We start from the raw sequence: 26,218 nt of genomic DNA on the forward strand, positions 1-26,218 counted from the left end.
ACAAAACAAATATATATACACATGTGTACCTCCATCCTTCTTCTCCAATTCGTCCCTAATTAGCGGGGAAGTAAGTATCACCTTCAAAGTTAGCGTGGGCTCTTTTGTATTCCGAATTATAATAGAAGCCTCATCTACACATTGTTCCACTTCATATTTCTCTTCTGTGAGTTTCTGAAAGTCACCAAGATTTCAAAAACACCCAATTAGATTAAGATCTCAAAAAATGAATGACTCTTAGTTTTCAAATGTTATTAACTATCAGTATTACTGTGCTGGAGTAAAGTCTTTAATAGCTCTTTAGTTTAGGAAGAACATTTCTCTCTCCCCCCAACTTACCAACAAATCTTCTTTCTCCACCCCTCAAAAAGCAATCACAATGTCAACCATCTTTGCAATTATTAAACAATCTTTAAAACCATTCTTTCTAATATTTGAAAGTAAAATACCAACAGCATCATTATGTGATAACAGGTATACTGTTATTCTTGAAATTCTTACAGAGAACAACTGTACAATAAGAAATTGCTGAGAATGCTCTCTAAGCCACATCCCTTTTTGACAGGACCATCTCAAAAGAACTCCTACTTGCTAAGGACATACAAATATAAAATTGATTGACTTTTATATAAGATTACATAGATTTTTAAAGAGAACTAAGTAAGAAAGAATGAAAAAGGATCTCTACATTGGCACTTACCAGGGAAAAAAATCAGTATAAACAAGTAACTTCTTTTCCCAAAGAACAGGTAGGTCTCAGAGATCACTCCAGTGAGACCTATCATTATGGGACAAGTTACCTGACATCCATAGGAAAACACACTGCTTCATCTAACATATAATTACATACATGTAATTCAAGGGCCTCCCGCAAAATAATCAACATTTAGAATCACATATTAAATTACACTTAACATTATACATTAAACATATAGTTTAATAATTTATACAAGGTCTTTCTTGGTGGTGAAATTTATATCTATTACCTGACATAAATAGCTGAACGGAAACACTACTAGGTTTCTCCTCATTAGTGTGCACTAAAAGAACTCAAACCCATTTTCATAAAAATAGCATTCTGCCATTAAACATTTATATCAAAAAAGATAGCAAATAGAAAATTCACTATCCTAATTTTGAATAGAGGAAACCAAGGAAGGGAAAGACCACACAGTAACTGGAAAAACCAGAACTAGATTATAGAGAAAAAGCAGAAAACTGCTCACATTGCCACTATAATAACAATGATGTGGAGCAGAGAATTAGTCAAACTAATTTTCACTTATGCATGCGGATCACCATGGTATAAGTTTTGGGTTCAAGGAAGTTCTAAAATCGACCTAGAAAAGAGTATATAGGGAAAAGGTATGGTACAACTTTAATTAATTAAGGCAGTTAGATTACTGAAAGTTTTCCTATGGTAAGTGCTAAGGAAAAAGATTTTTTAATTCATAAGAAAATAAGATCATTATCATATCAGAAACTGATTTTCCAAACAAACACCAAGAAAACAATAGGGAGGTAGAGAGTAAAGGCAGAAATCACACTTAAAATGACTTTCTGAAATATTAACCATAATAGTAATAATATGTGTGTTTGTGTGTATGTATATTGGCAAATATGTGTACATGTATACAGTTTAATCTGAGATGGGGGTACAATTAATTATGTCCCCATTTCACTTGGATACCTTTACCCAAATACCTATAGTAATGGATCTAACCATCACACAAAGCAGTTGGTTTCAAGGGCTGGATAATACTATTGGCTATGTTAAAGTGAAATACCTCTCTCATAATGTCTACCACTGGTCTTAAGAGTTCAGGCCTCTTTTACCTTCTCTAAGAAGCCCTTCAAAGATCAAAAGGTATCTGTCTTTTTTCTTTTTTGTCTTCTCTAGCCTAAAAAGCCCGGTCTCTTCAAATTTAAAATGGTTTACAGAGACTGCACTCTCTCCTGGGTCATTCCCTTGAACACTTACTTGAGAGCTCAACAAAAACATGTTAAAACTGTGGTGCCCAGAAATAAAGACCCTCGCCGAGGAGAGAAAAAATGCAGAGTTTACACAATTGTGATCTGCACAGAGAAAGCTCTATTACTGCAGACTAAAATTTGACCCAATCTCTCATATCAATACTGGAGACATGTGATAGATTTTCAGAATAAGAACTTTGGTTTGTTATAGTCCTGGTTCCTAACCCCTTTTCCACCCTGGCACAGCTGAGGAATAGGACCACTCTCGTAAGAAACGGGACTCACTGCAGGAGCAGAAGTGGAGGTGGGATGGTTGAAAGCCTCCATGTCCTACCCTGGGACTACTATTTTTACCCTAGATTTGATTTAAGAGTAACAGTGTTCACCATAACAAAAGCAGGAATACAGATTAAATTTTAAAACATAAAATACAGAAATGAGGAATTTTATTAACATGCTAGTAATAAAAAGTATAATTAGCCAGAAATTCGTTATTGAGCTGTTTCTTCAAAGCCCTATTGTACTCCACGTCGCTCACCACTCTCCCTTCCCAAATGATAACAAACGGACTTAAAATAATTTTTTATAATAAATTTAACCTTTTGAAAGACCAAAAACATTTCTTCATGAGAAATGAAAATGGAAAAGCCAAATATATGCTCAGTAACCTAGAAAACCTTAAGATCTAAGGCAAAATGAAACAATAGTGCTCCAAAAATTAATATAGGTAAATGTGTCAATAAGTAACACAAATTTGAGTGCCAAGAACAGTAGATAAAAAAGTCAGGAAGGTGGTTTTGAAGATCAACTGGTAAATATGAAAGAAAATTATCCAGTAACAAAGCAAGTAAAAACAAATTTAGAATTCATATTACTTGGGGGAAAAAAAAGAGCCTGCTTACAAAAGAAACCGACTGAAGAAAAGAGAGCATTCAACTCAAAGGACTTTGGGGGACTTTGTGGGCTGTTATCTATTTATGTGACATGAATACAAGGACTATCAATATGAAATCATCAAAAAGCTACAATCTAATTATACCACTGACAACACATCTATAACTGAAAGGTGATCACGGTTCCTCAAACAGTGATGCAGCTGGCCTTGGAGCAGACTGGCAGAGCAGGTCCTAGGGTGGCCACAGCCCCAGACCAACCTGTTGTCTTCAGCCCTGAGGAGCCTTCTGACTTCACAACAGCATTCGCCAAAAAGGCATGCCAACATCAAAATTTTCTAAAAGCATCCAACTGGAAAAAGGTTTGGAACAAGGAATTAACAGGGACTTTTCCATTAACAGAATGAATGAATGGGTGACTATTAAATTAACTGAGTTTTCAATCTGAAAAGTTATCACCTACAAAAGTCTCTAGTTGTCTAGGCTCTTTTTGATCTTTTCTGCATTATACCACCCCCTTCCAAGAGGTTTACAATGCTGAGAGACCTAGTTTGAAAAACATGAAGCCTCTGAGCAAGGCACACCTGAAAATTGAAGGGCCATCTTAATCCGATAACTATATCCTGAGTGCTAACCAGCAGAAGTTTGTTTTAAATGTGATGGATGAGTCACTGACCCAGAGTAGCAGCATTCCTTTTGTCTGTACCCTACCCTTTACTATTACCAATTTCTTATCATTGATTTCATCAAGGTCACTACCTGTTTTCACCTTTTTACAAATTCTCCTAGAGGTGCAATTAAACTGTACTCACCTGAATCTGAATAGGAAGATTATCTTTGACTGTATTTAACAGGGTCTCTGTGGGTTTGTCTTTGCACATTAAAACCAGCTCCAAGTCCATATCATCTTTAATCAGCAAGCCTTTTGCAACCAGGCCAATCCTCATTACACCACACAATGTCCGACCACCTTGATCCCTAAAAATAAAAGTCTAAATGATTACTTTTACAACCTATTTCTCAAACTATCACTTAATCATCACTTGGCTTCCTGGATATTCATATGATCAAAAATTAAGTCTCGGATTTAAGACTAATAAAGTATCTATCTTCCCTAAGGAATCAATAGGGAGCATATTTCATACTACAGATCTTTTAATTCTTTATTACATCTATACTGCTTATTAGCAAAGTCCCTAAATAACATTTTTTAAATTATTTTTAAACTTCCTCCTTTTATCTTTTTATTAGTAATTAAAGAATTTGTGAAAACCTGAACACCAAAGTATACTGAAAAAGAGCATCAGGGTGGAAATTTAAAAGACCTGAACTCTACTCTTAGAGCAGAGTAGAGCCTGCTGGCTCAGTATCCATAACTGCAAAACAGCTATCAGCTACATGAGCCTTCTAGCTGTATCATTCTAGGAATCCACAAAAGATTATGGGGAAAGCAGAATAATGCAATGAAACTAAAAAGCTGAGGAATGAAGGAAGAAACCGAAGATATTCTGCCAGTATATGCATTCCAAATCCGGCTGTGGCTAAAAGAACAAACATTCAAAGAACATAGTCATGAACTAGTGCATCAAAATAATATGAACATCTATCCTTAATTTTAATACTAAAAATCTCTTATTGGTTCATTTCCCATATCGCAAAAATGTAACTAATGTTAGCAGTCATTCAACAAGTAAGCCTTTGAGAACAGAAAACATACTAAAGGAAATCCAATCTCCCCTGCTTCTGAGGCTTACACTGTAGTTAAGTACAAACAGTAACCTGCTTAAAAGGGACAAACTGTGTGTCACAAACTCTGATTTAAACTTCACAACAAGTTTGCATTTAAAAGACAAGGAATGTGAATCTCAGAAAAGCTGACTAATTGTTCAAGTTCAGAGAGATGGTAAAACACAAAGCCTGGATTCTAACTTAAGTTGGTGTAATCACAACACTCGGATTCTTTACATTGTTACGGTTGCTTCCCAAGTTCAGAGAAAGAAGAGGTCAAAATTAGAGAGGTCAAGCAAGGCAATCTGAAAGTCTGACTTCAGCAGTCTTGATACGGTTAAAGAGAGAAAAGGTCATTCTGGCTAGGGCAGAGAATCAGTAGAGTGGAGAGTGGAGAGTGGAGAGTGGAGAGTGGAGAATGGAGAATGGAGAATGGAGAATGGAGAAGGAGAAAGGAGAAGGGAGAGAAACAAATTGTGGCAGTAGAAACAAGACAGGAAGTTATAAATAATCCAGACTGGTTAAGTGGCTGGCACACCTTCGAGATGCAATAAACATTAAATCAATAAAAAAAACTGTAAGGGTAGTATGAATACAGAAAGAAAAAGGGTTTTAAAGCAAGTGATCCAAATAGGAAATTATTTGATATTAAGAAGAGAGTCCATCGCCTTTGATTCTTTCTTCTTCTGTATCCCTGTCCTCTCATCTTCTCATTCTCCCCAAACTAGTAATAGTGATGAATTCTCCCTCCACAATCACCCTCAAACAAATGCCTTCAAACTAGCTTCTTTTCAGGCTCGAAGTGCCTCTCACCTAGACTACCTCAATAACCACCTCTTCATTGGCCTTAACGACTAACTTCTGCCACCTCCAATCTACTATATACAGTACACCACTACCAGAATAATCTTCCAACAGCACTGCATGGATGGCACTTTGCCTATTTCTTTCCAGGTGTCCCACTGAACACTTAAGTAAACATTTAGCATCCTGGCAGGCGACTGAGAAAACAACATGACTTCCTGGTCCAGATTCTGGCTCTGCCACTCACTATGGTGACACTAGGTAAATTACAAATTACCTGACTCTTCTGAACTTACTTTCTCATTTGTAAAACAGAAAAAAAAATACCTTCCTTACAGAGTGGTACTAAGAATATCATGTAATTTAATGTAAGTAATGAACTTAGCCCAGATTCCGGCATATATTAATAGCTCAATAAACAACAGCTATCATTCCCTAAATGGTCCCGACGCTTTCTCACACCTAGATCTTTGCTGAGATTTTTTTCCCCTCACTTTTCAGCTGCTTGCAGAAAGCCTAGCCATCCTCTGAGCCTACTGCAAATGCTACTTCCTTCATCAAGTTTTTTCTGGTCCCCAGAACCAGCATACAATCTCTCCCTGATCTACACAGTCACAGAAATTTGAGACAAAGATGCTAAGAAAACTGGACCTGTGGTCCAACAGATGAATAGGAATCCTGACTCCACCACACACACTCATTCACTGACCTAAAGCAAGTTAAAGTTTGTTAATGATTCTGAGCTACTCTTTTCATATGCAAATTTGAAGTAACTGAAAATTCTATAGTAAAATGGGGGCAGAAGAGGGAAACGATAATCACAGAGACTAACAGATTTGTCATAACATAATGTGAAAAACAGTCTGGTCCAGTAACTGGCACTCAATAAATGCGAGCCATTATTAACTAACCACTATTACTTGCTACTTAAACTCTATGTCATAATTAGGATACGCTTGGTCTTAGGCAGAAGACAGCAAGACTGAGCAGAGAAATGAACTCCAACTTTAGTACTGAATTTAAATATAGGAGATATTGTAAAGCAAACACAGGGTATTACTTAACATTAAGAACAGAGCCCTCATATTCCTAATAACATAAATAGGGGGACCTTTCTTTGCCTTTTGAGTAGTCTGTAAAATGAGCACACGGCGGGGCACCTGGGTGGCTCAGTCAGTTAAGCGTCTGACTTAAGCTCAGGTCATGATCTCAGGAACTGTGAGTTTGAGCCCCGAGCTGGGCTCTGTGCTGACAGCTCAGGGCCTGGATCCCGCTTCGGATTCTGTGTCTCGTTCTCTCTCTGCCCCTCCCCTGCTTGCACTCTTTCTCTCAAAAATAAATAAACATTAAAAAAAAGTTTAAAAAAAAGAAAGAGTACACAGGTACAAGCTGCTTAACAGTGCCTGGCAATAGAAGGTGCTTAATAAATAGAAGCTAGCCCTCACCCACTTTGGTGCCCTCTATAGTAATTAGCATACATCAGCAGCTCAATTCGTGTTTATGATCAGAAAACAGCTCTGTTCCTGGAAGATGTGCCTGCCTCTGTTTTATGCAAAATAAGGATCCAAACATTCTGCACTCCCTGAGCCCTACCACATGGGAGGAACTGCAAAAAGTGCTCAGCCTGGGATTGTTCACAAAAGGGAAAGACTTTACAAAGACAGTCAAGAGTACCCACACATAGAGCTATATTTACAAGTCCAAATGAAAATGTGGAGCACATTATCTTTTAAAAACTTTTAAAAACACAGTGACCTGATCCAGTTAAGCAAAAGTCTGCTGGAACACTTTTCAAAAGTCTGTCCAGCCTTAAAAATAAACAACGGAAGAAGTATTAAGAAGGCCTGAATTCCAACAATAAATGAAACTCCACTTAAAAATGGGTAAGCATCTGGGGCACCTGGGTGGCTCAGTCAGTTAAGTGTCCGACTTCAGCTCAGGTCATGATCTCATGGTTCGTGGGTTTGAGCTCGGCATCAGGCTCTGACAGTTCAGAACCTGCTTCAGATTCTCTGTCTCGCTCTCTCTCTGCCCCTCCCCTGCACGCACTCTCTCTCTCTCAAAAATAAATAAACTTTTTAAAAAAAATGATGAATCATCTGACTCTTGATCTCAGGGTTCCTGGGATAGAACCCCAAATTGGGCTCTGCACGACAGCCCAGAGACTGCTTGCGATTCTCTCACTGCAAAATGGTATGGGGCACCTGGGTGGCTCAGTCGGTTGAGCATCTGACTCCAGCTGAGGTCATGATCTCACGGATCCTGAGTTCAAGCCCCGCGTCGGGCTCTGTGCTGACAGCTCAGAGCCTGGAGCCTGCTTCAGATTCTGTGTCTCCCTCTCTCTCTGCCCCTCTCCCACTCATGCTCTGTTTCCTTCAAAAATAAACATTAAAGGGGCGCCTGGGTGGCGCAGTCGGTTAAGCGTCCGACTTCAGCCAGGTCACGATCTCGCGGTCCGTGAGTTCGAGCCCCGCGTCGGGCTCTGGGCTGATGGCTCAGAGCCTGGAGCCCGTTTCTGATTCTGTGTCTCCCTCTCTCTCTGCCCCTCCCCCGTTCATGCTCTGTCTCTCTCTGTCCCAAAAATAAATAAACGTTGAAAAAAAAAATTAAAAAAAAAAAAGAACAAAAAAAAGAAAAAAATAAACATTAAAAATTTTTTAAATAAACAAAAATAAAAATGGAAAAAAATGGCAAATTTTGTTATACACATTTCATCAAAATTTTAAAAAAGTTTTTGAAAGGGCATAAACACATTCCAAAGTACAATTTAAATATGGAGTGCATGACTATTCAATTTGCACAGAGACTGGGGCTAGATTACTGGATTCTACTACTAATTAACATAAGCCTCAAAATTTGGAAGTATCTACTTTAAAACCGTAATACACAAGAAAAAAATTACTGCCAAGAACCTTCAAACTGACAAGGGTAGGACTATACACAATGTAGACATTACCTGCAAAGAGTTAACAAGGTTAAAGAATTATGTGGTTCAACTGAAAACTGAAACTGATTACCTTGCATCTGAAGATGAAAAGGTTACACTGTCAGTGAAGAAAATCAATTTATCAATACTTCCCCACTATTGTTTATCTATTTATCACTTTTGTTTCTTTGTTTATTTCAGAGAGAGCGCGTGCACACAGAGGGAGAGGGAGAAAGAGAATCTTAAGCAGGCTCTGTGCTCAGCATGGAGCCTGACGCAGGGCTCAATCCCACAACCTTGGGATCATGGCCTGATCCAGAATCGAGAGTCAGACGCTCAACCGACTGAGCCACCCAGGCATTCATCCTCTTATTTATATAACACTTAGAAATGAAAGCTGAAGAAAAAATTCTATAACCTCCATGTTCAATTTATAAGTTGCAGCCAAAGCAATGCTCTTAATCCTATAAATACAGTAAGTCAAATGAGGTTCTCCTTTAAAGTAAATCATACTCATTCCAATCATAATGACACTGCTCAAGACAAGAAGCTTACTATTACGGCACACAGAGTTCCATGATCTGATTGCAGTTATCCTGCGGCTTCATCTAACTCATCTCTTACTATTGTTACAACACAGAATACTCTGCTATAAAGCTGAAGGCTCTGGCTCCCATTAGTCCTTCATTCATTCCTCAAATACCCAATGAGCATTTACTAAGTGCAAGACACTGTGCTGAACACTAGGAATCAACAAGGTAGATATGGTCAAAAATACATTTAGAACACATTTTCCTGCATTCTCTCTTTTCCACCAGGATTTTTAAATACCTTTAAAAAAAAATGACATTTTATGATTTCCCCAGAGACCCAAAACACAACTATTTATTTCTGAATTTAGGAGGCTAAGCCAACACATGAAAAAGGTGACATTTCATAATCTCCAGAAATGACAGTTTTAAAGGGCTTGGTGCACTCTCAAAAGGCATCCTGAACAAGTCCATCTTCTCTTTCTGGTCTAATTATTATTCTTTTCTTGCTTTCGTTTCAAATGTAACTCAGAAAAATTTCACAAACATTTACTTCCTTGTCTACGGTCATATCAATGAGAAAACCTAAAGAACCTAACATAGCCCAGTGGAAGAGAACCCTGAGCTTTTCTGAGCGCTGCAGTAAAGCACCACAAAGGTCAGGCCACACTCACTTGGAATAGGTGTCTACGGCCTCATCCTTCTTCACTTCTGTCTCACCCTCTGCTTTTGTGCCTTTATTTGTTTCATCAAGCCAATCTGAGACATGTTTAAGAGCACATTCAACAGTAGACACCATATTCTGAACAGCTTCAAGTTCCTCTGGAGATGGATAGATTGTTGAATGTTTCACCATTACATGGCGATCATCATTGGCAAAAGATCTAATAGATCTCTGTCAGAAGAAGAAAGAAAACAATTACTTCAATACAAGGAATATTACCTGAAAAGTAGGATATGCAAATATTGAATATTTAAGTCAAATCATAGCATTAATTATCAAACTACTGTGAAACAATTAATGTTGAGACAATAAAAAAATTGCACAGGAATATGAAGAAAAACCTCATTCTACTAAACCACATCAGAAAATTAGAGATCCCAGGGCACCTGGGTGGCTCATCCGGTTAAGCATCTGACCTTAGCTCAGGTCATGATCTCACAGTGAGTTCAAGCCCCGAATTGGGCTCTCTGCTGTCAGGGCGAAGCCCACTTTGGGTTTTATGTCTCCCTCTCTCTCTGTCCATCCCCTACACCCTCTCTCACTCATGCCCTCAAAAATAAACAAGAAAGAAAGGAAGGAAGGAAGGAAGGAAGGAAGGAAGGAAGGAAGGAAGGAAGGAAGGAAGGAAGGAAGGAAGGAAGGAAGGAAGGAAGGAAGAAAATTAGAGATCTTTCCTTCATGTTTTGATTAAGATTCATCCAGGTTACTCTTGGTATAATGCACATTACCGTTTACCTCAAATCTAGTGTTTTGAATACCACTTCAAAAAAGGTCATCTGTATCACACATCATCTACGAGAAACAGATACTTCTTAGCTTTGAGAAAGTATCTAGAAATGCATGATGGTGACTCATGATAACCAGTCATTCCTTTCCAAATTGCTGAGGACTTTGGCACCTTAAAAAATTGAGATTTCATAATACAGTAATAATATAAAATACAAAGTTATGTGTCAACACTATAGAAAAACTATGGATCACATTAGAAATCTATTTACTATTTGGCATTGAAACCTTGATTTTTAAAATAGATTTGTAGGAGAAATTCCAAACTCCAGAAGGGGGAAAATATATACTGCAAAAGAATCAACTTCCCAAAGTAATTTACAAATGTATTACATTCTCAATCAAAATCCCCTCAAGATAGACTTACTTAATACTCAACAAAAATCATTTTAAAGCTCCTTTGGGGGGGGAAAAAAATCAATGAAACCATCAAGAAATATTCTACAAAGATGGATGAGTGGTATAATTACACGAAAACAAAATATCAAAAATTTAAAAAGCAGTAATTGAAGTGACACGCTGGCCCAGAAATCAGTGGAGCAGATTAGAGCCTAGAAATAGAATGAATTTCATGAAAATTTAATAGACTATATCCTCCACACTCATGACTCACACTTCCAAAAACTTTTGAATACTTCCAAATTTACAAATACCATGAAGACACTTGTAACAGTACACTGCAAAATGAACAGGGATAAGATAGTTCAGTTTCCATAAAGCCCAAAGTATTCCATTTAAAGGGTGGCTATAGTGTCTTTATATGAACTTTTATGTGCTCGATGATAAATATTTTGTTGGGTTTAATTTTTTTTTTTTTAACATTTATTCATTTTTGAGAGTTAGAGAGAGAGACAGAGCATGAGAGAGAGGGGCAGAGAGACAGGGAGACACAGAATCCCAAGCAGGCTCCAGGCTCTGAGCCATCAGCACAGCGCCCGACACGGGGCTCGAACTCACAGGCTGCAAAATCATGACAGGAGCTGAAGTCGGACGCTTAACCGACTGAGCTACCCAGGCGCCCCGATAAATATTTTGTTTTAAAGGCTACCACAAAATAAAAAATTCTCAATTCTTTATCAGTCCTGTCTCTTTTGTTTTGTTTTTGAGTATTAATGTTTAAAAATCATACTAATTTGGACACTAGTAAATACTATAGTATTACTGTCCCCTATAAAATGAAGCAAACTATAAAGGTAAATAATCCTTTGAAACCCTCAAATATAATAAAAGGATGAAAATCAATCACAAAGCTTTTTTTCTAGATAAAAACCATTTCTGTCCAGATTTTCTCCTTGCTCAAAGTTCACAACCAGTTTTCTAATTGGAGCCTTTTCCCACAAAGAAATAAACTTTTTCATCATTTCTTGAGATTTACTCTCATATCCCTAAATAAGTAACAAGAAAACAAAACAGACTTATAACAAATTGGAGACGCTAAGTTGTTCTAGGGATAAATTATTAAATTACTTGATTTGCTCTTTAGACAAGAAGAAATTTACTAATTTTTTAGTTCTGGATGGCCGCAGGCCATGGGAGGTAGATGTTAACTTGGGATCTTCTCTGTTATTTAGTTGTAGGGTGAGTTACTAAATTACTTAGTTAGCTAAATTACTCAGTCCTCCATACTGGCTTCACCTTAACAAAATTACATATCGCTACATACCACAAACCTTTGGTGTTTCCCTCACAAATAACAGAGACTGGCAATGTTAAATCCAAAATCTTAAATCCATGAGTCTACTGGATGTGACAGGACAATGATGAATGGAAGAATAAGAGGTAGGACAAAAAAAAAGGGGGGGGGGCATCTTATTTACCCTAACAAGGTCCAAATGGATTTGTTTAAAGATTTATACATTTAAATTGGAAAAGAACTATGCAGAAACAGAAAGTTACCATTCAAATCTAAGATCTAAGAAGTAAAGCAAGAGCACTGGAAAACACCTACCAACCAATTAAATTACTACACCAGAAAACCTAAATTTAAAATGAATAAACTAGGAAAGGAATTTTTTTTATCAACTATGACAAATAATATTAAAAAACATATAAATTGTAAAAATATCAAGACTATAATAAATAAATGAGCTGAAGAGGCAAATATTTCATATTCAAGAAAACACCAAGTCCCAGTGTCCTTTCTTACATCTCAACTAAAATTAAATGACAGAGAAAATCCCAAGTTAACATTTGCCCCACCATCCAGAACTAAAATATTTGGAGAATTTCTTCTCTAAAGAGGAAATCAACTAAGTTATAATCCCTAGAACAAATTTTTAAAAAATTAACTAACACTTAAAGAAATACCATCAGGCTTGCTAAACAACATATTTCAAACATACTGATGATTAATATTTTTGTGCTTTTTCTCCCACTTATAACATCTTTTTTAAGCCTTTTCTCACTTATACTTAGGGAAAAAATTCACACAACATCCTCCAGAACCAAAATACTAGAGGAAAAAATTCAACACATTTTACCAGTTAATACACTAGGCACCAAAGGTTACGATCTCATTTAACATCTCATTTGAGTATGAACTTCCCACAAAAAGCAAGGTTTCTTGAGAGAAGATTCAGTGCCCCCAATACACTCAACACTTGATCCTGTTACTTTGAAAGCATGTGGGAAAAGGTGAATTTTGAGTTCAATACTCAAACTTTATAAACTCCTACACCATTCACATCACTCATTAAAGGACTGGTTCAAGATTTTTAATTTCCACTGGAAAAAACTAAACTTCAGAGAAAAGACTAGTGAAAAATTACATAATTTCAAGTTCAAGGTCACCTAAGCCATCCTTCTATCAGTTTGCTAACACCAGTTTTATTAGAAAATATTATTTATGAGTATTTAATAATTTATGGCCTGAAGGCTCATGGGGCTCCATCTTGTGGTTTAAAGGGCTCATAATAAATCTGAACTCATTGGCTTTGCTTAAATAGTGGAGTGCCATCTTTGTCTGATGCACGAGAGCCAAAATTTATCACCATTGTTTTTTACTTGCCCTCGTTATTAACATTTCTGATTTTAAACTAATTGGAATTTATTAGAACTAAATTAAGGAAACATGAATAATACCTACCATGGTTTCCTATAGTGTTTTAGCTTCTTTTTCCAGTCCTTTCCCCACTTTCTTGTCGTCTTCACTAGACACTGTTTTGTGTGACAGTACCTCCTCATAAGCCTGAGTCCCCTGACAGCTCAGAGACAATATGGCAAAGGTGTTTGAAGACTTATTCTCTGGAATACACCTGCAAGACAAAAAGAAAAACAACTTTTCAAAAATGCTTATTTACAAGCAGTTTCATATCTGAATGTGGAGCTTATAAACATGCGTATTGACTAAAAAGAAATAATCTTTATAGAGGAAAATGACTTCATTTCAAACAAAAGCTAAACGTATCTTTTGAAGGCCTGGGGCCGAGAGCCTAAGTGATATGGCCAAAAAAGTAACCCCCCTGGTAGCCACAGTGTGGCAGCTGGCTGACTCATACTCAGTGAGATAAATACATTAACAGACACAGATTCAGTAAAGAAGTGTTACCTGAAGGGTGGCTCAGTCGGTTGAGTGTCCGACTCAGCTCAGGTCATGATCTCAAGGTTCATGAAATTGAGCCCCGGGTTGGGCTCTGTGCTGACAGCACAGAACCTGCTTGGGATTTTCTCTCTCTCCCACTCTCTCTGCCTGGCCCAGGCTCACTCTCTTTCTCTCTCTCAAAGTAAGTAAACTTAAAAAAATTTTTTTAAATAATAAAATTAAAAATTTTTTAGAATAAAAAATAAAGAAGTACTACCTGAAAAAGTACTACCACTACTGGTGGCAACAATGTTGCAATTGATCATAAGACTTTCAATTAGAGATTGGCATTAGCCACAGGGTGCCTGGGTGGCTCAGTCAGTTGAGCACCCAACTTCAGCTCAGGTCATGATCTTGTTCTAGTTCATGGGTTCGAGCCTTGTGTCTGGGCTCTGAGCTGACAGCTCAGAGTCTGAAGCCTGATGTGGAGTCTGTATTTCCTTCTCACTCTGCCCTACCCCCACTCATGCTCTGTCCCTGTCTCTTAAAAAAGATAAAATTTTTTAAAAAATTAAAAAAAAAAAATTAGCATTAGCCAGACCTATTCAAAAAGTAGATAATCCGCCTGAAAATATAATACCGCCATTAATTGAAACCATGAAGCTTTTCCATTTGATATTGCCATCAGACAGTACATGTTGGCACAATGTTTCTTCTTTAATCATTTTTAGGCCTAAAATTCAGAATGCTTTTTTGGCTCTGTTCCCCTAACTCCTGAGAGACCCTGCTCCCAGATTTTAGCCTATATGTGCTATTATGCCAAATTCCTCAATATTCACTAGATCCTGACTTCATTACCCATGGATGACTGTAGTCAAAATCCCACCGTATATTTCTGCCCAGAGACTTAATTACTATTACCCCTTTATTCCATCTTTATGAGATTTTATTCCAGATAAGGTAAAAGTAAACTCTTCTGAGCACTGATGAAATCCTTATAAATTATAAGCCAAGATGTTTAAAAAAAAAAAAAAAACAGAGAGTAACTATCAAAACAGAACACATGATTACCTACGTGGATATCAGGGATATCAGAAGTTATTTACACACCACAAAATAAACACAAAAAATAGCTTCCTCTTCATCTCAATATCTTTCCTTTAAATTTCCTTTAAATAAGGAACTTCCCCCACCCCATACTTTTGCCTGTAACAGTTTCCGAATACTATCAGTTGTTCTCTTAAAGAAAAACAAATCCTTCTTGAATTTTCGGTACTAGGAAAGTTATAGGTGTAACATAACACTCCCCAATACTGCACATTAAAAAACAAACCCACAATTTTAGTCAAATGATACTCAGCTGTGACCTACATGCAAAACTATTCATATCCTGTAACCAACTTCCCTGACTCCACAAAATCCACCTGAAATAAGCTGAACCTTGATTTAAAAAAAACAAAAACAAAAACAAAAGATTATGTAACTGAACTCATCAATGGGGTTTACTTTATCACACATAACACACAAAGGAGAGAACACACACATGCTACAATTCTTAGGGTCTTTTCATACAAAGAAGTTAAGAAACATGATCCCATGGTAAGATATGTCTCAAAGATCCTTTTGTACACAGATCGTACTACACAAGTTAAGTCTGGCCATTTCCCATTCCCAACCCTACTCCACCATTCTAGCAGATTCAACCATTTAGTATTTAGCTGTGAACCCAGCAGCCAAAAAAGATTGCTATGTGTTCCGCGGAGAACTGATAGCAAAGTTCACGTGCTTCACTCTAAAAAAGTAAGGCCAAAAATTCAACCATATTAAGATGGTAGACTCAAAGCAGGGAAGAATGCTGAGAAAAAGCTGGGGCGCCTGGGTGCTCAGTCGGTTAAGCGTCCGACTTCAACTCAGGTCACGATCTCACAGTTCATGAGTTCGAGCCTGCAGGGCTCTGTGCTGACAGCTCAGAGCCTGGAGTCTGCTTCAGATCTGTGTCTCCCTCTCTCTCTGCCCCTCCCCCACTCACACTCACTCTCTCTCCCTCTCTCTCAAAAATAAACATTAAAAAAATTAATTGTTTGGGCGCCTGGGTGGCTCAGTCAGTTAAGTGTCCAACTTCTGCTCAGGTCACGATCTCATGGTTCGGGGGTTTGGGCCCCACATTGGGCTCTGTGCTGACAGCTCAGAGCCTGGAGCCTACATTGGATTCTAGCTCTCCTTCTCTCTCTCTGCCTCTCCCCTGCTTGTGCTCGCTCGCTCTGTCTGTCTCTCTCTCTAAAAAATAAACATTAAAAAGAAAGGTGATGTTAGTGGAGAAACTGGATCACCAGTGTCAAAATACAGCATTCCTCAGTCATTTAGCACAGAGAGTAACCACCCTATGCATGCATCAAGCAGCTCGAGGAACTTCAGGACTTATAGCACAGTTCAACAATCCATGATAAAAGCAATGTTCTGCTGGTGCTGTAAAAGCAACTTAGAAATCGTCTGGCCCAACGCCACCCACCCCTCAGCTTACAAAAGAACTATAGATATTAAGGGCCATACAACTAATCAAGGACAAAGGCCTCCTGGTCCCAAACCAAACTCAGAGTCAAGAGTTTTTCTTAAAACAAAACAAACAAACAAAAACAATTAACAGCAGATAAAATTCTGGCCTTGAAATAAAAAAAACTCAACTTTGCCACTTAATAGCTAAGCGACTTTAGAAAGTTACATGACTCAGAAAATCATTTTTCTTTGGGTCTCAGTTTCTTTTATCTATGAAATGAAATTCTGCTACTAATTAATAAGGTAACATTTATGTAACTCATATTCTGTACCAGGCACTGTTCAAAGAGCTTTTCATATATTAACTCATTTAATCCTCACAACAATTTCAATTACTATCTCCATTTAACACATAAGGAAACTAGAGCATAAAGAGGTAATATAACCTAATTGAAAACACAAAGCAAAAGTACACAGTAAAGCCAATTTAAACCTAGACAATCTTCAATAATATTTTCACTCTAAAAGCACTTACACTTGTGTTAGGGGCTAAACTTTAGCAATCTCAAAAAAATCTGTCTATGTGAATTACCAAGTCTATATAGCACACAGGCTTTTGAGCCAAATGGGCCTAGACTAAAGCACCTGATTTGCCATGTCACTTCTCTGAGCCAGAGGTTTTCCACATGTGCATTGGGGGAAATAGGATCTACCTCAAACTAAATGAAAAATATCTAAGAGTATTTGCCAAACAGTACACACTCAATAAATGGCTTTAGGAGGGAGGGGGGAAAAAGCCCTCAAATATCAAATAAAACATTGTGTTAACACATGAGTTATGTATACATTTAAAAACAGCATAGAAAAATATTAGGTGTGATCTACTTATTAAATAAGAGCAGCTTTATGCAGCAGGTGGAATGTATATGTATAAGCACGTGCATGTGTTTCACTTTTTTAATCAAGCACTGCTTTTTCTTTTCTTAATAGAGAAGGACAGTTGCTATTCTTTTTGTTTAATGTCTGTCTGTTTTGAGAGAGACAGAGACAGACAGACAGACAGAGAGAGAGAGAGAGAGAGAGAGAGAGAGAGAGAGAGAGAGAGAGAGAGGTAGATACAGGAGAGACAGAATCCCAAGCACATTCCATGCTGTCAGTGCACAGCCTGACACAGGGCTCAATCCCACAAACCGTGAGATCATGACCTGAGCCAAAATCAGGAGTCAGATGCTTAAACTAAATGAGACCCCCCAGGTGCCCCAGCTACTGGGGATTCGAGCACTGCTTTTTCAAACAGTGGATTTTTTTCAGAGTTTCAGGTTTATAGAAAAATTGGGTGAAAAATAGAGAAAATCCTATGTACCCCTTCTCCATACCACACACATACAGTTTCCCTTATTATTAACATCTTACATCAGTGTGATACATTTGTTACAACTGCTGAACAACCAATGTTTATGCAACACTATTAAAGTCCATAATTTACATTAGAGTTCTCTCTTTGTGTTGTACATTCTAGTTTTGACAAATGTATAATGACATGCATCCACCATTACAGAATCATACAGAACAGCTTCATTGCCCTAAAAATCCCATGTCCCACCTATTCAAACCCTCCTTCTTCCAAATGTCATATAGTTAAAATCATACAGTATGTAGTCTTTTCAGATTGGCCTTTTTCATTTAGCAATATGCATTTAAGATTCCTCCATGAGTTGACATTTCTTTTTATCACTGAATAATATTCCAGTGTCCGGATGGACCACAGTTTTTTATCCATTCACCTACTTTAGGACATCTCGGTTGCTTCCAAGTTTTAGCAATTATGAACAAAGATGCTATAAACATTCGTATGCAGATTTTTGTGTAGACACAGGTTTTCAACCCATTTGGGTAAATACCAAGGAGAACGATTATGGGATCATATGGCAAGACAAGGTTTAATTTAGCTTTGTGAGAAACTTCCAGACTCTCTTTCATCCAACACAGTCGTACCATTTTACATCCCCACCAGCAGTAAATGAGTCCCTGCTGCTCCACATCCTCATCAGCATTTGGTGTTGTCAAAGTTTGGGACTTGAGCCCGTCTAATAGGTGTGCAGTGGTATCTCACTGTTGCTTAATTTGAAATTCCCTGATGACACAGGATGTTGAGTATCTTTTCATATGCTTATTTGCCATCTGTACATCTTTGGTAAGGTGGCCTGTTCAAATCTTCTACCCATTTTTTTTTTTTTTTATTGGGTTGTCTGTTTGCTTGGTCTTTAGTTTTAAGAGTTCTTTTCATTCTCTTAATAGTCTCTCATTGAGCAGAAGTTTTTAATTTTAATGAAGTCCAACTCATCAACTTTTTCTTTCATGGATTACACTCTTGGTGGTGATGTTACATCTTTTGTAACTGACCTTGAAAGGTAAAAAGCTTTGGGGCACCTGGGTGGTTCAGTCAGTTAAGAGTCCCACTCAGGCCTCAGAGGCTCAGGTCATGATTTCACAGTCATGAGACCGAGCCCTGCATCAGGCTCCATGCTCTACTCTCTCTCTCAAAAATAAATATACTTAAAAAAAAAAAAAAAAAGAAGAAGAAGAAGGATGGGGCACCTGGGGGGCTCAGCTGGCTAAGAGTCCAACTCTTGGTTTAGGCTCAGGTCATGATTTCATTCATGAGACCAAGCCCCATGTCAAGCTAAGAGCAGAGCATAGGGCCTGGTTGGGATTCTCTCTCCTCCCCCTTCTCTCTCTGCCCCTCTGTCCCTCTCAAAAATAAACTTAAAAGAAAGGAAAAGGATAGGGCACTTGGGTAGCTCAGTTGGTTATATGTCCAACTCTTCATTTCAGCTCAAGCCACGATCTCACCGTTTGTGGGTTCGAGCTCTGAATGGGGCTCTGTGCTGACAGTGCGGTTCTCTCTCTCTCTCTCTCTACCTTTCTTTCTGCCCCTCCCCTGCTCACCCATGTGCTCACTCTCTCCCTCTCTCTCAAAATAAATCAATAAATTGTAAAAAAAAAAAAAAAAAAAAAAAGAAAAGAAAAAAAAAGATGGGTAAGGTAAAATTAGAAAAAGACCTCACTGATACGCCAAGATCACTTTAAGATAATGAGATTCACAAGCAAATACATATGTACTAATTAACTGTCTATTCTGTACCCAGCACCATGCTTGGGAATACAACAGGGTATGAATCAACTCAGACACACAAAGAGCAAATACTCCTCCCCCAAATACCTTCAAATAAACTTTCTCTACATGGTGGCACTGAGTTTATATATAATACTCACACAAAAAGAACACTGAATTTCAGCAGTGCCGGGGCGGCTCAGTTGGTTAAGCATCTGACTTCAGCTCACGTCATGATCTCACAGTTCATGAGTTCAAGCCCTCCATCAGTCTGTTTGCTCTCAGCATGAAGCCTGCTTTGGATTCTTGTCCCCCTCACACTCTGCCCCTCCCCCACATTCTCTCTCTCTCTCTCTCTCTCTCTCTCTCTCTCTCTCACACTCTCTCTCTCTCTCACACACACATACACACACAAATAAAAATAACACTGAATTTCACAATGTTCCTCTGGAAATTCTCTTTCATTTTCTACATAAAAAAGGTACATAAGGAAAAACCAAAAAACCTACAAATTACATATACCTAGTCCAAAAATCTAGCTTTTCATCCTTACCCAAAATACCTAGAATGATGGAAAAGCTCAATCCCACCATGTCATTTGAAGCCTTGAAACACTGGGCTCAGGTCAAAAGGTCCTTTATCAACTAACAGGGTTTGTTTTTTAAGATTTTATTTATTTTTTAAGTTTATTTATTTTGAGAGAGAGAGAATCCCAAGCAGGTGCCATGAAATCAGCACAGAGCCCAATGTGGGGCTCAAACTCACAAACCATGAGATCATGACCCAAGCCAAAACCAAGAGCCAGACGTTCAAGTGACTGAGCCAGCCAGGCACTCATTCCCAATTAACAGTTTAAACAAGAGTGGTACCCATGGCTACAATCCTAACATAGAATGGGCTGTAGGAGGGGCGCCTGGGTGGCTCAGTGGGTTGGGCGTCCAAATTCGGCTCAGGTCATGATCTCACGGTCTGTGAGTTCAAGCCCCGTGTCGGGCTCTGTGCTAACAGATCAGAACCTGGAGCCTGCTTCAGATTCTGTGTCTCCCTCTGTCTCTGCTCTTCTCCCGCTTGTGCTCTGTCTCTCTCAAAAATAAACATCAAAAAAAAAAAAAAAAAAAAAAAAAGAAAGAAAGAAGAATGGGTTGTAGGAGCTAGCTACATTGAACCAGAACACTTTCTGAATACTTACTGTCCCTGAGCAAGATGAAAAAGATGTTAGCAAGTAACCAGAGTGGTAACAGGAAAACATCTCCTCACTGAAACAGACACCAGTCCTTTCCAATCCTTGACAGAACAGTTACATGACAGAACTGTAGCCACCCAGTTAGATGGCTTGTTTGGTGAAAGAACCAATAGTTTAATGCATCTCAGCAAGTCTTTATTGAGCACCTATAATATGCCAGCCAATATTCTAGGCTCTTAGGATGTAGCAGTGAACAAGACAGACAAAAATCCCTACCTTTGTTATTTAAGAGCAGAGAGGGAAAAACAACATAGCCATAAGTACAAAACTAAGTAAATTAAACAGTATGTTTAGTGTGAAGTACTATGAAAAAGAAAGAAGGGGGCAGTGCAAGTGCATTAAGGCAGTATACGAGGGGAAGTGCAACCTTGCAGATGGTCAGCCCTTACTGAGGAGACGCCTGAGCAAAGAATTGAGGAAGTAAGGGAGTCAGCCAAGCACACATGTATGGAATGAGCATTCCTGGCAGGGAAAGGAAGAATGTGCCTGGTGAGGTGGAGAACTAGGAGCCCAAAGTCAGCGGAGGGCTAGAGAAGGATAAGTAGAGGGAGAAAAGGGTAGCAAGGACAGAGCGGTCAGAGTGAGGACCAGATCACTTAGGACAGAGGATGACAAATGTTTTCTTTAAAGGACTAGATATTAAATAGTTTAGGCTTTTCAAGCCGTAAGGTCCTTACCACTCCATTCTTCCTTTGCAGTGCAAATATAGCCACAGATAAGATGTGAACAAATGAGAGTGGCTGTGTTCCGATAAAACTTTATTTACAGGCACAGATATCTTGATTTCATATGATGTTCACCTCACAAATATCAAATTTTTTTTTTATTTTTTAAGGATTTAAAAATATAAAAACCATTTTAGCTTGCAGGTCATCCAAAAACAGGCAGTAGGCCAAATCTGGTCCGTGGGCGATAGTCTGTCAGCTCCTGAAACAGGGGGTCCTTCTAGTTACTTTAAAGACTGTGGCTTTCACTATGAGATGGGGAACCCTTACAGGGTTTTGAGCAGAGAAGTGATAATTATCAGACTCATATTTTTATTTTTTTTAACGTTTATTTTGAGAGAGAAAGTGCGTGCTTGCACAAGCAGGGGAGGGGCACAGAGGTGGAAAAGAGGGAGAGAATCCCAAGCAGATCCCACACTGTCAGCACAAAGCCCGACACAGGGCTCTATCTCATGAACCTAGAGATCATGACCTGAGCCGAAATCTAAGAGTTGAGACGCTTAACGAACTAAGCCACCCAAGTGCCCTTTTAAAAGATCACTGTGACTGCCATGTGGAAACACATAATAGAGAGGACAAGGGTGGAAGACTGGAAACCACTGGGAAGTTAGTGATCAGATTATGTATGTGTTCTGAAAGGAAAGATGATGGGACTTAGCAAAATGGATGTGTGAGTGTGAGGGAACTGGAAGCATCAGGACCAACATCAAGGTTTTTGGCCTGAGCAGATGAGTTAGGAAAGGTGCAAGAAGAGCAAGTTTTGGGATTAAGATCAGGAATTCAGCTTTGTACATGCTGAATCCCAGACACTGATTAGATATTTTAAGTAGTCAACTGGGTATCAACTTAGAGTTTAGAAGAGAGGTCTGAATCAAGATATAAATTTGGTAATTTTCAGGATAAAGGCAGAATGTAAAGCCACAAGACCACCAAGAGAGTAAGTATACTAATGAATGGGAGAGAGCAGAAGGAAAGAGGCACAACTACAGTCAGAGAAGGAGTGGCCTGATAGGAGGTAAATAAAGTAGGACTGTGCTATCCTGGGGGTGCCTGGCTGGATCAGTTGGTAAAGCAAGCAACTCTAAATCTCAGGGTCGTGAGTCTGGGCCCCACATTGGGTACAGAGATTACTTAAAATATAAATAAACAAACAAACAAACTTAAAAAAAAAAAAACAAAAAACTGTGCTGTTCTGAAAGCCAAGTAAGGAAAACTTGTAAGACAAGCACTTTGAATTAAAAACAGGAAAAGGGATAGAGCATGAAAATGGAAATCCTGAGTTCTGCTCCTTGCTTTACTACAAAGGATGCTTCTAACTCAAAGATACCTGTATTCTCAAGTCCCATATACTACGGTATCGAGTTTTGCCGTGTTTTACCATTTATAGGAACTTATCCTCTCCTACACTATTCTCTCTCCACTCCAGCCCTTCTTTATGGGAAAGTTTACCTAGAAAATATCCCCTCCAAAACCTTCAATGACTAATCATTACCCAAGCAACCGGCATTCTATTCATCCACTCTGTGTGGCACCAAGGTCCTCCATAATACAACACTAATGTAATTCATTCCGTCCTTTCTCTCACCACTGCAGTTCCAGCCATAATGAGAATAATGACTCTTCCCCCAAACACCTTGCAATGTGCTAGCGCTAAGCTTTAAGTTAAACGTTTCCCTTATGTGGACTGCAACCTCTACTCCACCATGAATTTGTCATTGTTCTATTTATTCATCAACTGTCCCATCTCAAATATAGCCCTCCATGAAGCTTTATCCAGTGCTTGAGTTGAATATAATTCCTTCTTTCTTTGAGCCATCCAGCATTTTTTCAACTTCCTAATACTCAGCTTCAGTTATTTTTATCACAAGCTCCTGAATGAAATAACTTACCTTTATCTCCATAGCACCTAGTACAATGACCTGCACTCAAGACAGGCTCAATAAAAATGTGAATTCAACCCCGGATTTATCTTTCCTTAGGGAGCACCTAACTGAAGAATCCAAGAAGTTTCCATCTGAAAGGTCACCATCTCTTCCCTTATCTCCATGGGAGATCATCATCTCAGTCATCATCACAGTGACTTACAGGGAATTTCTGACTCTTCCTCCATAAGCACAAATTCTATTATTTACTTGACTTATTTCACCCATCTTGGATTAATTCCCCAAACCCTCTCCCATTCCTTCAGGACTTTACTACTTAGCTCACTGACACATAATCAACTTCTACTCCTGGCATAATTCTTAGCAATTTCAATAACCACACAGATGATCCTTCTAAAATTCTGGACTCTCCATTCCTTGTTTTCCTTTCCTTGCATGTTTTCATCTTCTTTCCTACTTCAGACAACCACTCTCCACCAACGCCGGTAATCCCCTAATCCTACCACCTTTCACGATCCCTCACCCTTTTCATGCCCTCACTTCTATCCTTATCCAACTGAAATTACACAATCCATTATGTGTCACTCATTTACATCAGCAACTCCCTTTGTTATCCTCTCCCGGCAAAACTCCAACTCTGCTTAAATCCAACTCTCCAGGTTACGCCACACCGATAACCCTGGACAAACGGATATGACTAGGGAGGAGAAAAAAAAAAACAACAACACACAATTGTGTTTATTGGTTGTTTTCTAAATTCATGATCAATCCTCAAAAGGCCCAATAATCAACAGTTCTCAAACAGTGATGGTACTGCAACCCTGTGGGATTTGAAAATGTGAGGTAGAGTTTCCTGGTTTCATAATGACTAGGTGAGTAATCCCAACATTTGGTATCCTGGGATGCTAACCATCCTGCAATGTCCAAGAAGCCCCATTGAAAAAAATAAAACTCATTCACTTTATTACTGATTATTTCCAATCTTCTCTTCTCTTTTCAAACGCCTGTACCTCCCTCCCATATCCTCACACGACTGCTCATCCTGCTTTCTACTTCATGCAAAATACCAACCTTGCTGCATCTTTTCCCATATATTGTTCTTCCTTGTTACTATGAATGAACTGTTCCTATTCCTATTTAATGGAGAGCTCTCAACTCAAACCCTCCTAGAACCCATCCCCTTTTGCCTACTCAAGAATATAGCTCCAGTAATCACTCCCTCTGCTCTCTGTCTCGCATAACTTTCCTTGATCTCTAGCTCCCCACACCCAATTCTCTGCCCCTTTTAAAGCAGAATTCTCTGATTACACTTCTGTTTCCATTTCCTCACCTCCCATTCTCTCTTAAATTCACCCCGATCAGCCTCTCACACCAATGCTCTACTGAAACAGTTCATGCCAAGGTCCCCTAGGACTCCCATAGTGTTTAAATACTGTGAACAATTCTCAGTCCTCACCTCAGCTGACCTCTCAGCAACAGGTGACACAGCTGACTGTTCCCTACTCGAAACATTTTACTTCCCTTGGCTTCCATCCGGTACTCTACTCTTAGTTCTCTTCCTACTTCATAAATTACTCCACTGGCTCCTTTCTTTCTTATCTCCAGAGCCTCTGACTGCTGGAATGCAGCTGGACTCAGCCCTCACACTGAATCCCTTCACCACTGTACCTGCACTCATTTGGCAATCTCACTCAGGCTTGAGGCTTTAAACACCACCTATACACTGAGGGCAACCGAGTTTATATCACCCTTAGTTCTAGACTCACACTCAAATACATAATCAACATATCCACCCGGATGTCTAATAAAAGTTTTAAATATGCCCCAAATTAATTCCTGACCCATCCCCCCCCAAAAAAACACAAAACTTTACTTTGCTCCTTCCAGTGTTCCCTCTCTCAAGAGAAGGCAACTACTCCTTCTGATAGCTTATCTCAAAAAGAGTCATCCTTGACAGCTCTCTTCCTGCCACACCCCACATCTAATCCATCACCAAATCTTTCACCTTTACCTTGTTCTCTTTACCTAGAGCAATAGCATCCACAGTGTTCCCTTTAAAATTTAAATTAGGTCATATCATGCTTTGCTCAAAACCTTCCAAGGGCTTGGTCTCTGCTTAAACACCTAACGGCCTACAAATCCCTAATAATCTGATTCCCCTGAACTTCTTGGCCTCCACCCTACTGCTCCCCCTTCACTGTGTTCCATCCACACTGGTAGCCTTGCTGTTTCTCAAACAAGTCACACATTCCCCTCCTCAGAGCCTCGACATTTGCTATTTATTATCACAGATATGCACATACCTCTTTATGTCTTCAGTTGTCTTCTTAAACATCCTTACTACGAGCCCATCCCTGATCATCATATATAGCATAGCAACCCCTCCTCCAGGACTTCTCTGACCCTGTTTATATCTCTCCATAGGATTTATCACTGGCATATCTTTGCTTACTCTGTTTTGTACACCTAGAGCAACGCTTGGCACAAAGGAGAAACTCAAATGAATTTCTCAAAATAATTTCTTCATACAGCATCATAGTCAATGTTCACAATCCCCTGAAAAGTAGTAAGATATGGAATTAATGGTATAATTTATTTTATAATCTTTAAAAATATGAAAGCACTGGGGCGCCTGGGTGGCTCAGTCGGTTGAGCGTCCTACTTCCGCTCAGGTCATGATCTCAAGGCTTGTGAGTTCGAGCCCCGCGTCGGGCCCTGTGCTGACAGCTCAGAGCCTGGAGCCTGCTTCAGAGTCTGTGTTTCCCTCTCTCTCTGCCCCTCCCCCACTCATGCTCTGTCTCTCTCCGTCTCAAAAATAAACATTAAAAAATTTTTTTAAATATGAAAGCACAAATATACAAAAATGTTAAATAA

At 38.8% G+C, this 26,218-nt stretch overlaps 2 protein-coding genes across 19 annotated transcripts in view; both read right to left on the bottom strand.

Moving 5' to 3' along the window:
* Positions 1-13,606, bottom strand: part of LOC101080491 (spermatid perinuclear RNA binding protein) — a 77,845-nt gene extending 64,239 nt beyond the window's left edge. For 10 of the 14 annotated variants that reach the window (XM_023242697.2, XM_023242693.2, XR_002737652.2 and 7 more), the window contains exons 1-4: positions 13,451-13,606; positions 9,530-9,750; positions 3,680-3,845; positions 30-174 (exon numbers count right to left, since the gene is read on the bottom strand). In XM_023242697.2, the coding sequence (XP_023098465.2) occupies positions 30-174; positions 3,680-3,845; positions 9,530-9,750; positions 13,451-13,453 (535 nt within the window). In that variant the 5' untranslated portion in view covers positions 13,454-13,606. The remainder of the gene's footprint in view (positions 1-29; positions 175-3,679; positions 3,846-9,529; positions 9,751-13,450) is intronic. The other 4 variants (XM_045043522.1, XM_023242696.2, XM_023242694.2 and 1 more) reach the window with 1 other exon arrangement.
* The window catches only part of LOC123381735 (basic proline-rich protein-like), an 80,469-nt gene continuing 67,731 nt past the window's right edge, over positions 13,481-26,218 (bottom strand). Inside the window, exon 3 of one of the 5 annotated variants that reach the window (XM_045043525.1) lies at positions 13,481-13,619. Coding sequence is in view for 3 of the 5 variants with exons in the window: in XM_045043529.1 (XP_044899464.1) it covers positions 13,570-13,619 (50 nt within the window). In the remaining 2 variants the exon portion in view is untranslated. The remainder of the gene's footprint in view (positions 13,620-26,218) is intronic. The other 4 variants (XM_045043526.1, XM_045043528.1, XM_045043527.1 and 1 more) reach the window with 4 other exon arrangements.

Source organism: Felis catus, chromosome D4 (genome assembly GCF_018350175.1).
Source record: "Felis catus isolate Fca126 chromosome D4, F.catus_Fca126_mat1.0, whole genome shotgun sequence".
NCBI classification, from domain to species: Eukaryota; Metazoa; Chordata; class Mammalia; order Carnivora; family Felidae; genus Felis; species Felis catus.